This window comes from Gossypium hirsutum, chromosome A02, assembly GCF_007990345.1.
Source record: "Gossypium hirsutum isolate 1008001.06 chromosome A02, Gossypium_hirsutum_v2.1, whole genome shotgun sequence".
In the NCBI taxonomy this organism is placed as follows: domain Eukaryota; kingdom Viridiplantae; phylum Streptophyta; class Magnoliopsida; order Malvales; family Malvaceae; genus Gossypium; species Gossypium hirsutum.
The window spans coordinates 52,951,219-52,965,288 of record NC_053425.1 but is presented as its reverse complement, the minus strand read 5'-3'; the positions used below and the strand labels follow the sequence as shown (position 1 = coordinate 52,965,288).

General features: G+C 39.7%; 1 protein-coding gene across 1 annotated transcript in view; it reads left to right on the top strand.

Moving 5' to 3' along the window:
* Positions 1 to 1,089: 1,089 nt before the first annotated feature.
* The window catches only part of LOC121211293 (uncharacterized), a 44,851-nt gene continuing 31,870 nt past the window's right edge, over positions 1,090 to 14,070 (top strand). The window contains exons 1-3 of the mRNA XM_041083945.1: positions 1,090 to 1,390; positions 1,493 to 1,673; positions 1,943 to 2,402. Of these exons, the coding sequence (XP_040939879.1) occupies positions 1,090 to 1,390; positions 1,493 to 1,673; positions 1,943 to 2,402 (942 nt within the window). The remainder of the gene's footprint in view (positions 1,391 to 1,492; positions 1,674 to 1,942; positions 2,403 to 14,070) is intronic.

The following is a 14,070-nucleotide window of genomic DNA, read 5'->3' as shown; positions in this document are numbered from 1 at the left end:
TTTCATGTATGCACTCCCGCGAACCTCACATCTTTTGGCGGGATTACCAGTCCAGGCTAAATCCCCCGTATCGTAAACTCATAAGGTGATGTCAGGATTACCAGTCCAGGCTAAATCCCTTATTGCGACAAACACCCTTACTGAGTTTGGGTCTGAATTGCTAGTCCAGGCTAAATTCAAATCCTAATCAGATTATCCGTCCAGGCTAAATCCAATGCGCATATATTCTTCGGGAGGCTCGACCATCCAAAGGAACACCCGTCCGGGCTAGATCCTTTTCATAATTGAGATCAATGGATTACCTGTCCGGGCTAAATCCTTTCTGCAACACATGCAGGATCTCAATTCGCTTGTAAATCATGGTTTATCAATCGAATTCCCTTTTTAAACCTCAACCGAGACATTTTTCAACATATCATTATCAAAGATGCATTTCATGAGATTTTTATGTCATCAATACATGTAAACATCATTCATTCACAAATCATATAATTAGGCATATTAGGAGTTTACTTTAAGTTATCTGAACTTACTTGTCGAAATCTCGTCAAGTACAATCGTGTAGCAATTCATACAACCCAGGTAATAGTAATTTAACACTCAATTGATGTAACAATAATTTGCCATTCAATTTCACATGACACAACAAGCATTACATTTTCCCATATCATACACATCATCCATCAACTTCTCTTAAACATATTAAATCATACAATTTATGCCATATCAGTAGAGAATTACAATTCATGCATGGTATTGCATTATTATTAACACACGAACTTACCTTGATCCAGAAACGACAATTTACCATTTTAGTCTATAACATTGTATTTTCCCGATTTAAACCCAAATCTCAATTTCCTTGATCTATAATATAATATTTAGCCTACTAATTAGTCACATTATTCATACGGGTCCAAAAATCATATTTTTACAAATTTGCATTTTGACCTCTAAACTTTTGCACTTAGGCAGCGTAGGTCGGTGGAATTATTGAAGGATTATGATTGCATAATTGAATACCACCCTGGAAAAGCAAATGTGGTAGTCGACACGTTGAGTCGTAGGGTTAAGTCAGACTTGAGGGCTATGCTCACCCGATTAAGCTTGTTGGATGATGGTAGCTTGTTAGCTGAGCTTCAAGTAAAACCGGTGTGGGTCGAGCAGATAAGGAGTAAGCAATTAGTGGATGAGACTTTGGGTGCTCGTTTTAAACAAGTAGAGAGTGGGGAGACATCAGACTTTGGGATAAATAGTGAAGGAGTATTGTGTTTCTGTGGGAGAATGTGTATACCAAAGGACGATGATCTAAGGCAGTCCATTCTGCGAGAAGCACATAGTGGTCTCTACGCAATGCATCCTGGTGGAAACAAGATGTATCAGAATCTGTGTGAGCTTTATTGGTAGCCTGGTCTTAAGCGCGAGGTTATGGAGTTAGTAAGCAAATGTTTAGTTTGTCAAAAAGTGAAAGCGGAACATCAATTGCCTTCAGGGTTACTTCAGCCAGTCAAGATTTCACTCTGGAAATGGGAAAGGATCATTATGGACTTTGTTAGTGGGCTACCCTTGACACCTACTAGGAAAGACTCGATATGGGTTATAGTGGATCGGTTAACCAAGTCTGTCCATTTTGTACCGGTTCACACCGATTACTCATTGCAAAAGCTGGCGAGGTTGTATGTGGCAGAGATTGTAAGATTGCATGGGGTGCCAGTCTCCATAATATCTGATAGGGACCCACGTTTCACTTTGTGATTTTGGAAGAAGCTACATGAGGCGTTGGGTACTAGGTTGAACTTCAGTACAGTGTTCGATCCTCAAACTGATAGACAGTCGGAAGGGGTGATCCAAGTATTGGAAGATATGTTGAGGGGATGTGTGATTGAGTTCCAAGTAGCTGGGAGGACTATTTGTCATTGGCTGAATTTGTGTACAATAATAGCTATCAAGCAAGTATTGGGATGGTTCCATATGAGGCACTATATGGGCGAAGGTGTCGAACTCCAACATGTTGGACGGAGTTGGGCGAACGAAGAGTTTTGGGCCTTGAGTTGGTAACAGATACTGAGGATAAGGTGAAGTTGATTCGGGATCGGTTGAAGGAGGCCGTGGATAGACAGAAATCATATGCTGACCTTAAGCGTCATGAGATAGAGTATGCAGTAGAGGACTTAGTTTTCCTTAAGGTCTCTACGTGGAAGAAAGTGTTAAGGTTTGGACGAAAGGGTAAGCTAAGCCCAAGGTTCATTGGGCCATACCAAGTTGTAAGACAGATTGGGCCAGTTGCCTACCAGCTGGAGTTACCTCCTAACCTAAGCCAGATCCATGACGTGTTTCATGTTTCCATGCTAAGGCGGTATCACTCGGATCCTTCACATGTCGTGGCGGTAGAAGAAATTGAGGTTAGGCCAGACCTAACTTTCGAGAAAGAGCCCATACAAATAATTGATCATGATGTTAATATACTAAGAAGGAAGTCCATTCCATTAGTCAATGTAATAACTCAAATTTTACGGTTAACAGAAAAAGTGTATTTTCGAGTCTCCGTTACTGAAAAATGGATCCGTAAATAATTATATTTTTTTTAAAAAAAGTTAATTGAGTGGTTAATTAGAGTTTAATTAAGTGAATTTAGCTTAATTAAGGATAATTGATAAAAGGATTAAATTGAATAAAGTGTGAAAGTTTAATTATAGATTAAAAGAAAATAAAAAGGACCAAAATGGAAATTATGCCATTTAGCATAAGTGAGGCAGCATATAAAGTAAAAATCTAAGATTTTTACTTAGATTTCAAATTATAAAATATATATATTTATTAGTAATAAATGATATTAAATTAATTTATTATAATTATATTATAAGATATTTATATGATAAATAAATTAGTACAAAGACAAATGTATAGTAAATAAAATATACAAGTGTATAGATAAAAATACATACATTTGTAAAACATGTATTAGATATTAAATACATATTTATTATATTATAAAAGATATTTATTAATTAAATAATTATATTATAAAATTTTATATGATAAATATATTAAATAATGACAAATGTATGGTTATAAATGAATACAAATCTACTAATAATATACACATGAATGAATAAATAATACTTATTATTTAAGTATAAATACATATGTGTATATATATATATATGAAAAAGAAAGGAAAAAAAAAAGATAGAAAGGAAGAAAACAAAGCAAACGAAACAGAGAGCAGGGAAAGGAAAGAGAGAAAAAGAGAAAAGAAAGAAGAAAAGGGGAAAATTAAAGGTGTGATGCCTGAAAGTTTAATAGGTAAGTCAATTTAGCCCTTTTTACTTAATTTTGATGTTTTAGAAGATTTGGAACAAGATTTTGATAAAATTAAGTTGATATTTTGAAAGTTAATAGATTTCTAGATAATGTTCATGTTGAGTAAAATGATGAAATAAGGGTTTAATTGATAGAAATTCAAGTTAGAAATGAAATAAGGATTGAATTGTAAAGTAATTCATAAGTTTTATGTTGAAGGGATAATTTTTAAAGTTATTATGGATGAGTGCTGGAAGCATATGATGAATAAACATAGAATTGAAGCTTTAATTTTGATATATGATAATTTTATCAAGTAAAATTAATGGAAATTGATTTTGGGACCTAATTGTGAAAATGTTTGAAATTAAAGTTTAGTGTAACACCCCGAACCCGAGACCGACACTGGAGTCGGACACGAGATGTTAACAAACTTTGAAAAATTTTTCCAGACACTGCCCAGTCTGAGTACTAGTCGCTTCAAAAATCATATCTTGAGTTTCACAACTCGAAAATCAGTTTTGTGATTTTTCCCTGAAACGAGACTCATGTCCCCACCTATGTATTTTTTTCTAGAATTTTTGGTCGGGCCAATTAGTACAGTTTATTAGTCAAAGTCTCCCATGTTACAGGGGTCGACTACACTGACCTTTTCCCATTACGACTTGGATATCTCTCTGCACAGAGCTTCAATACTGATGACGTTTGTTTCTATGGAAACTAGACTCAGAGAGGAATCCATACATATATGGTATGACCCCTAATTATCTCTGGTCAATTTATAGTGAATTTCCAAAATCGGAACAGGGAATCCAGAAACTGTTCTGGCCCTGTTCCACAAGAACCCGAATATCTCTTACTGTACTGTTCATATGATTGTTTCGTTACTTTCATATGAAAGTAGATTCATCAAGGTTCGATTACATAATTTATTCACTATTTAATTCCACTCCTACGAATTCTTGTGATTTTTCCAATCCACACCACTGCTGCTGTCAGCCTCTGTTTTCAAAGTAAACCTTACCTATTTTCGGGGTTTCATGGACCAACTAGGGCCTTGTCATACATATGCCCACATATGATCATACTTAGCCATTCCAATGGCTGATCATTTGCTCAACACTTCCATTCCAACTATAGTTACATCATGAAACCATCTATACATTCATAAACACGAATGGTCTAATGCCATACTCCACTTCTACAAGCCATTTTCGCATGGCTGTACACTTATACATTTCATAAAGTACTCGAAAAACAACAATGGGTAGTCCTATACATGCCATATCAAAATTCAACCAAAATAGTACCCAAAAGAGCCTTTGATAGTGTGGGCGACTTCGACTTCAAGATCCCGAGTCCGATAGCTGGAGAACCAAAAATCTATAAAACAGAGGAGCAGTGTAACGAGTAAGCAATTTATGCTTAGTAAGTTTTGAGCAAGGAATTCCAGCATAAACAAAGAATAACACACATTTAGCTAAACGGAATATTTCACAATACGCAATTTACCGATATCAAACTTGCTTCACAACATTAACAACCCTTATGTACATACACAATAGACTAACTTAGCCGAAGGCCGGTAGCTCGTTTATCAACTGAGCGAACATTTATTTGTAAGGGCTCGATTAAATTCAACACATACGTAACATATCCCCATATTGGGATGTTTTTCGAGTATTCGCTGGAATTTTACAGCAAGCTCATTCATTACCAAATCACGTACCTTCGGGATTTAACCGGATATAGCTCCTCGTTCAAATGCCTTCGGGACATAGCCCGGTTTTAGTAACTCACACAATGCCTTCGGGACATAACCCGGATTTAACAACTCGCACGAATGCCTTCGGGACTTAACCCGGATTTAGTATCTCGCACAAAGGCCTTCGGGGCTTAACCCGGAATTTGTATCTCGCACAAATGCCTTCGGATCTTAGTCCGGATATATTCACTTAGCACAAAGCCTTCGGGACTTAGCCCGGACAGCATTCAATTAATCATGCACATCAAACAATAATTCATGGCACATTCATATTTCATTTTCATTTGCGAAACTCAAACACAAGGCACATATCGTCCTTGCACATTCGGCTCAATAGCCACACATAGAGCATGATTTAATCACATCGTAATTTAAGCTCTCTTACTCAAGAACTTACCTCGGGTGTTGTCGAACGATTCCGCTAGCTATTCAACCACTTTTTCCTTCCCTTTATCGGATTTATTTCCCCTTTGCTCTTGAGCTTAATTAAACAAATAAATTGATTTCATCATTTAGGCATCAAAAAGATGAACACAAGGCACTTAGCCCATATTTATACATTAGACATTAAAGTCTCATACATGCAAAAATCATGCATCAACACAACATATTAGCTAATTTCTTTCCCCTTGGCCGAATATGCATGTCTATTTTTGGGGTCGATTTCAACACTTAATACACACATATACACACTAGTAAAGCATCCTCCCCCCTTTTCATCAATTTAACACATGCATTGCTCATTAACATGCAAAGTTACATTCGGCCTTAGCACACATCTTGCTAGCCGATTCTTCTCCATTTAGCAACCAATGCACATATGTGCTCACACAAAAATGCTAAAAAGGAGGTTCAAGAATCATCAAGCCATCATCACATGCATCATTAACAAGCTTCATATTTTGCATGCAATGGCATTAACACAACCTCCACCTAGGCCGAATCTTAACTCATCCTCATGCCTCATCACCACAACATCAAACACCAACCAAGAATGATGCATCCATGGTCAAGTGCCAATTCCATCACATAGCAAGATTTAGACCATGGGCTAGGTAGAACTCAAGCTAACAACTAAAACATGCATGCATCTCATGGAACATCATCAAACATACCTTAGCCTAGCTACATGCATGGCCGAATCTCTTCACCTTTCTTCTTCTTTCCTCCTTAAAATTTTTGGCCAAGGATGAACCAAAGGATGAGAAAATTTTTTCTTTGTTTTTCTTTCTAATTTAGGCTAAATGAAGGTGAGAAAAGGATGAACAAAGATCTTCTCCTCTCTTTTCTTTAGCTCACGGCAATGGGGGGGAAAGAATCAACTACACACTTTTTTTTTTGTGTAATCATCATACTCCTTTTCATTATTTAATTTCCATGCCTATTATTTTATTTTTTTCCACCCATGATGCACCAACAAAACATGTCTATGACATGTCTTGGCCATCAAACTTGGTCTACCATGCTTGTCATGGCCGGCCACTACTAGTAGGGGGAATTTGACATGCAAGTCCCCCCTTTGTCCACATGCACTAATAGGTCCTCACACATTGACCTATCACATTTTAGAATTTTCTCACATAAGTCCTATTGACTAAATTCACATGAAATCAACCAAATTGAAGCTTGAAATTTTCACACATTCATAATTACATATTCTAGACAATAAGTATCACATTCAAACATTTCGGTGACTCGGTTTAGCGGTCCCGAAACCACTTCCCGACTAGGGTCAACTTTGGGCTGTCACAACTCTCCCCCACTTAAGAAATTTTCGTCCCCGAAAATCTTACCGGTAAATAGGTTTGGGTATCGTTCTTTCATCAAGCTCTCGGTCTCCCAAGTAGCTTCCTCGATCCCGTGTTTGAGCCATAACACCTTTACTAGCGGAACTCTTTTGTTTCGCAACTCCTTCACTTCACGAGCTAGGATACGCATCGGTTCTTCTTCATAGCTCATGTCGACTTGAATTTCAACCTCTGATGGGCTAATTATATGCGATGGATCAGATCGATAGCGTCGAAGCATCGAAACATGAAAGACGTCATGAATCTTTTCAAGCTCCGGGGGCAAAATCAATCTATACGCAACCGGACCAACTCGTTCGGAGATTTCGTACGGCCCAATGAATCTTGGGCTCAACTTGCCCTTACGGCCGAACCTGAGTATCTTTTTCCAAGGTGAAACCTTAAGGAACACTTTGTCTCCCACCTGATACTCGATGTCTTTTCGTTTCAAATCTGCGTACGACTTCTGACGATCCGTGGCTACCTTCAGACTTTCACGGATTACCTTTACTTTCTGTTCAGCATCTTTAATCAAATCAACTCCGAAAATTTTACCTTCACCGAGCTCGGTCCAAAACAATGGTGTACGGCATTTACGACTGTACAAAGCCTCGTAAGGTGCCATCTTAATACTTGATTGAAAACTATTGTTGTAAGCGAATTCAATCAAAGGTAAATACCGTTCCCATGAACTACTGAACTCGAGGATGCAACATCTCAACATATCCTCAAGTATCTGAATTATCCGCTCGGATTGACCATCGGTTTGGGGGTGAAAAGCAGTGCTAAAATGCAGCTTGGTACCCAGAGCTTCTTGCAATTTCTTCCAAAATCGTGAGGTGAATCTCGGATCTCTATCCGACACGATAGAAACAGGTACCCCTTGTAATCTCACAATTTGATAAACGTACAATTCAGCTAGTTTATCCAATGAAAATCCGTACGTACGGGGATGAAATGAGCCGACTTAGTCAGTCTATCAACAACAACCCATATCGCATCCTTCTTACTTGCTGACAAGGGCAGTCCGGACACAAAGTCCATTGTGACTCGATCCCATTTCCACTCGGGTATCATGATCGGCTGGAGTAATCCTGAAGGCACTTGATGTTCCGATTTCACTTGTTGACATATTAAACATCTCGAAACAAAGTCGGAGATGTCCCGTTTCATACCATGCCACCAAAATTGACGTTTCAAATCGTTGTACATTTTCGTACTCCCCGGGTGAATTGACATTCGGCTACAATGGGCTTCGTTCAGAATCATCGAAATGAGTTCCGAATTCCTTGGAACACACAAATGATTTCTGAACCTCAAACAATCATCATCATCAATTTGAAACTCCGATTCCTCGTTCGGAAAACACTTAGCCCGTTTTGCAACCAATTCATCATCGACTTTCTGAGCTTCACGAATTTGGTGAGTCAATAATGGTTTAGCTTTTAATTCAGCTACTAACACATTGTCTGGTAGAACAGACAAATGCACGTTCATCGCTCGTAAAGCAAACAATGACTTCCGGCTTAAGGCGTTCGCAACCACGTTAGCCTTTCCCGGGTGGTAATCAATGACAAGCTCGTAATCTTTCAACAACTCAAGCCAACGTCTTTGTCGCAGATTCAAGTCTCGTTGAGTCATCAAATATTTGAGACTTTTGTGATCCGAAAATACATGGCACTTCTCACCAAACAGATAATGTCGCCATATTTTTAAAGCAAACACGATGGCAGCTAGTTCGAGATCATGGGTCGGATAATTCCTCTCGTGTGGCTTCAATTGTCTCGACGCATAGGCCACGACTCGACCTTCTTGCATCAATACGCAACCCAACCCAAGTAGGGATGCGTCACTATAAATGACAAACTCTTTACCTGATTCGGGTTGCACCAAAATTGGAGTTTCAGTCAAATGAGTTTTCAGTTGGTCGAAACTTTTCTGACATTTCTCCGTCCACTCGAACTTAACATCCTTTTGAAGTAGCTTCGTCATTGGTGTGGCTATCATCGAGAAACCTTTCACAAATCGTCGGTAATAACCGGCGAGCCCCAAAAAGCTCCGAACTTCAGTAATATTTCTCGGAGGTTTCCAGTCCAGTATGGCTGAAATTTTGTTCGGGTCAACTCGAATACCCGACGCGGATACCACATGACCCAAGAAGCTAACCTCTCTTAACCAGAACTCACACTTACTGAACTTAGCATATAACTGCTTATCCCGCAAAATTTGCAGCACTAGCCTCAGATGCTCAGCATGTTCGGTCTCATCTCTTGAATAGACCAAAATGTCATCAATGAACACAACTACGAACCGATCCAAATACGGTCTGAAGATCCGATTCATCAAATCCATAAATACTGCAGGGGCATTAGTGAGCCCAAACGACATCACTAAGAATTCGTAGTGACCATATCTCGTTCTGAAGGCAGTTTTAGGAATATCTGAATCTCGAATTCGCAACTGATAATAGCCCGATCTCAAATCTATTTTTGAGAACACTGACGCTCCCTTCAGTTGGTCGAACAAATCATCGATGCGCGGCAACGGATATTTGTTCTTTATCGTCACTTTATTCAGCTGACGATAGTCAATGCACAACCTCATGGTTCCATCCTTCTTTTTCACGAACAATACTGGTGCACCCCAAGGTGAGAAACTTGGTCGAGCGAAACCTCTATCCGTCAGTTCTTGCAACTGAGCTTTCAACTCCTTTAACTCGGTTGGTGCCATACGATACGGAGCTATCGAAATCGGCGTAGTCCCAGGTACAAGCTCAATACCAAACTCTACCTCTCGAACAGGTGGTAAACCGGTAATTCTTCCGGAAAAACATCCGGGTATTCACAAACCACCGGAACAGATTCGGGTTTCTTTTCTAATTCTTTGTCATCAAGTACATACGTAAGGTATGCTTCACACCCTTTTCTTACATATTTTTGTGCCAACATTGCTGATATTACAGCTGGCATCCCCTCCAAGTCCGCAGACTCAATTCGGACTACTTCGTTATTTGCGCACCTCAAATCAATAGTCTTGCTCTTGCAATTCACAATCGCATCATGCGCGGTCAACCAATCCAAACCAAGGATAACATCAAATTCATCAAACGGCAAAAGCATCAAGTCCGCCGGAAAACAGGAACCTCGAATTTCCAGGGGACATTTCTCACACACTTTGTCGACAAGCACGTAATGACCCAAGGGATTTGACACCCGAATTACAAACTTAGTAGACTCAATAGGTAAAGTCTTACTGGATGCTAAGGTTTCACATATGTAAGAATGAGTAGAACCGGGGTCAATCAAAGCAATTACATTAGTATCAAAGAGAGTGAATGTACCGGTAATAACATCAGGCGAAGAAGCATCCTCGCGGGCACGTATAGCATAAGCTCTAGCAGGCGCACGAGCTTCGGATCTGGTTATATCATCTCTAGATCCTCTCTGACCACCACTAGCATTGTCCGTATTTCCAGATGGTCTACCTCGAGCAGTGGTAGCACCCGGTTTCCCACTCTGATTTCATTCTGTTCAAACAACCTCGGGCAATCTTTAATGAAGTGGTCAACTGATCCGCACTTGTAACAGGAGCGGTCAGGGAATCTACAACTCCCCGAATGCCATTTACCGCAATATCGACATTTCGTTCTATCTCGACGTTCATTCCCAACACTGGCGACCGAAGTGCCTCGTGTACCCACAGGGGGTCGATCACGATCTCGTCTAAAAGGCCTGAAGTGCCTCTAAACTGGCCCGCATCATCTCGAAATCTCTTCGATGTCTGTTGAAGAGACCTTCCCGAGGATCTTTACGAAACTCTCCAGTTCCCTCATCAACTCTTTGCTTTCTTTTCTAAGCTCTTCGGCTTTACAAGCTCGTTCAACAAGTACCACGAACTCTCGTATTTCAAGAACGCCAACGAACATTTTTATATCTTCATTCAGCCCATCCTCGAAGCATTTACACATAATAGCTTCGGACGAAACACATTCCCAAGCGTATTTGCTAAGTCTAACAAATTTTCGCTCGTAATCAGTAACCGACATGGAGCCTTGCTTAAGCTCAAGAAATTCCTTCCGTTTTTGATCAACAAATCTCTGACTGATATACTTTTTCCGAAACTCAGTTTGGAAAAACTCCCAAGTTACTTGCTCTCGGGGCACAACAGAAGTCAGAGTACTCCACCAATAGTAGGCAGAATCACGTAGCAAGGAGATAGCACACTTTAGGCATTCATCGGGTGTACAAGATAGCTCATCGAGTACCCGGATAGTGTTGTCCAGCCAAAATTCAGCTTGCTCGGCATCATCGCTATCCATAGCCTTAAATTCAGTAGCCCCATGTTTTTGGATTCTATCAACTGGGGGCTTATTTGACCTTATTTGGTCCGTTACCGGTGGTATTGTAGGTGCGGGGGTAGTATTTGTCGGGAATGGAGGTTGTGGAACAGCCATATTAGTTCGAATGTATTGGTTGAACCAATCATTCATCACGCTATAGAATGCTTGTCTAGCTTCATCATTCGGATTACTAGCATTAGGTTGAGAGTCTGCCGGCACTGTCCCTTGTGCGGGAGCAGGCGCTACACTCTCAAGATCATCAGCTACCTCTCGGTCACGATCGGGATCCATTACTATAAACACATTTACAATTGTCAGAAATCACCACACTATCAAGTAATCACATAAAATGGCATGTATAGCTAGACCCAACACATTACGGTAGTCCTAGAATCGACTAAACCGTAGCTCTAATACCAATTTAATGTAACACCCCGAACCCGAGACCGACACTGGAGTCGGACACGAGAAGTTAACAAACTTTGAAAAATTTTTCCAGACACTGCCCAGTCTGAGTACTAGTCGCTTCAAAAATCATATCTTGAGTTTCACAACTCGAAAATCAGTTTTGTGATTTTTCCCTGAAACTAGACTCATGTCCCCACCTATTTATTTTTTCTAGAATTTTTGGTTGGGCCAATTAGTACAGTTTATTAGTCAAAGTCTCCCATGTTACAGGGGTCGACTACACTGACCTTTTCCCATTACGACTTGGATATCTCTCTGCACAGAGCTTCAATACTGATGCCGTTTGTTTCTATGGAAACTAGACTCAGAGAGAATCCATACATATATGGTATGACCCCTAATTATCTCTGGTCAATTTATAGTGAATTTCCAAAATCGGAACAGGGAATCCAGAAACTGTTCTGGCCCTGTTCCACAAGAACCCGAATATCTCTTACTGTACTGTTCATATGATTGTTTCGTTACTTTCATATGAAAGTAGATTCATCAAGGTTCGATTACATAATTTATTCACTATTTAATTCCACTCCTACGAATTCTTGTGATTTTTCCAATCCACACCACTGCTGCTGTCAGCCTCTGTTTCAAAGTAAACCTTACCTATTTTCGGGTTCATGGACCAACTAGGGCCTTGTCATACATATGCCCACATATGATCATACTTAGCCATTCCAATGGCTGATCATTTGCTCAACACTTCCATTCCAACTATAGTTACATCATGAAACCATCTATACATTCATAACACGAATGGTCTAATGCCATACTCCACTTCTACAAGCCATTTTCGCATGCTGTACACTTATACATTTCATAAAGTACTCGAAAAACAACAATGGGTAGTCCTATACATGCATATCAAAATTCAACCAAATAGTACCCAAAAGAGCCTTTGATAGTGTGGGCGACTTCGACTTCAAGATCCCGAGTCCGATAGCTGGGAACCAAAAATAAAACAGAGAGCAGTGTAACAGTAAGCAATTTATGCTAGTAAGTTTGAGCAAGGAATTCCAGCATAAACAAGAAAACACACATTAGCTAACAGAATATTTCACAATACGCATTACCGATTCAAACTTGCTTCACAACATTAACAACCCTTATGTACATACACAATAGACTAACTTAGCCGAAGGCCGGTAGCTCGTTTATCAACTGAGCGAACATTTATTTGTAAGGCTCGATTAAATTCAACACATACGTAACATATCCCATATTGGGATGTTTTTCGAGTATTCGCTGGAATTTACAGCAAGCTCATTCATTACCAATCACGTACCTTCGGGATTTAACCGGATTAGCTCCTCGTTCAAATGCCTTCGGGACATAGCCGGTTTTAGTAACTCACACAATGCCTTCGGGACATAACCCGGATTTAACAACTCGCACGAATGCCTCGGGACTTACCCGGATTTAGTATCTCGCACAAAGGCCTTCGGGGCTTAACCCGGAATTGTATCTCGCACAAATGCTTCGGATCTTAGTCCGGATATATTCACTTAGCACAAAGCCTTCGGGACTTAGCCCGGACAGCATTCAATTAATCATGCACATCAAACAATAATTCATGGCACATTCAATTCATTTTCATTTGCGAAACTCAAACACAAGGCACATATCGTCCTTGCACATTCGGCTCAATAGCCACACATAGAGCATGATTTAATCACATCGTAATTTAAGCTCTCTTACTCAAGAACTTACCTCGGGTGTTGTCGAACGATTCGCTAGCTATTCAACCACTTTTTCCTTCCCTTTATCGGATTTATTTCCCCTTTGCTCTTGAGCTTAATTAAACAAATAAATGATTTCATCATTAGGCATCAAAAAGATGAACACAAGGCATTAGCCCATATTATACATTAGACATTAAAGTCTCATACATGCAAAAATCATGCATCAACACAACAATTAGCTAATTCTTCCCCTTGGCCGGATAGCATGTCTATTTTTGGGGTCGATTTCAACACTTAATACACACATATACACACTAGTAAAAGCACCTCCCCCTTTTCATCAATTTAACACATGCATTGCTCATTAACATGCAAAGTTACATTCGGCCTTAGCACACATCTTGCTAGCCGATTCTTCTCCATTTAGCAACCAATGCACATATGTGCTCACACAAAAATGCTAAAAAGGAGGTTCAAGAATCATCAAGCCATCATCACATGCATCATTAACAAGCTTCATATTTTGCATGCAATGGCATTAACACAACCTCCCACCTCGGCCGGAATCTTTAACTCATCCTCATGCCTCATCACCACAACATCAAACACCAACCAAGAATGATGCATCCATGGTCAAGTGCCAATTCCATCACATAGCAAGATTTAGACCATGGGCTAGGTAGAACTCAAGCTAACAACTAAAACATGCATGCATCTCATGGAACATCATCA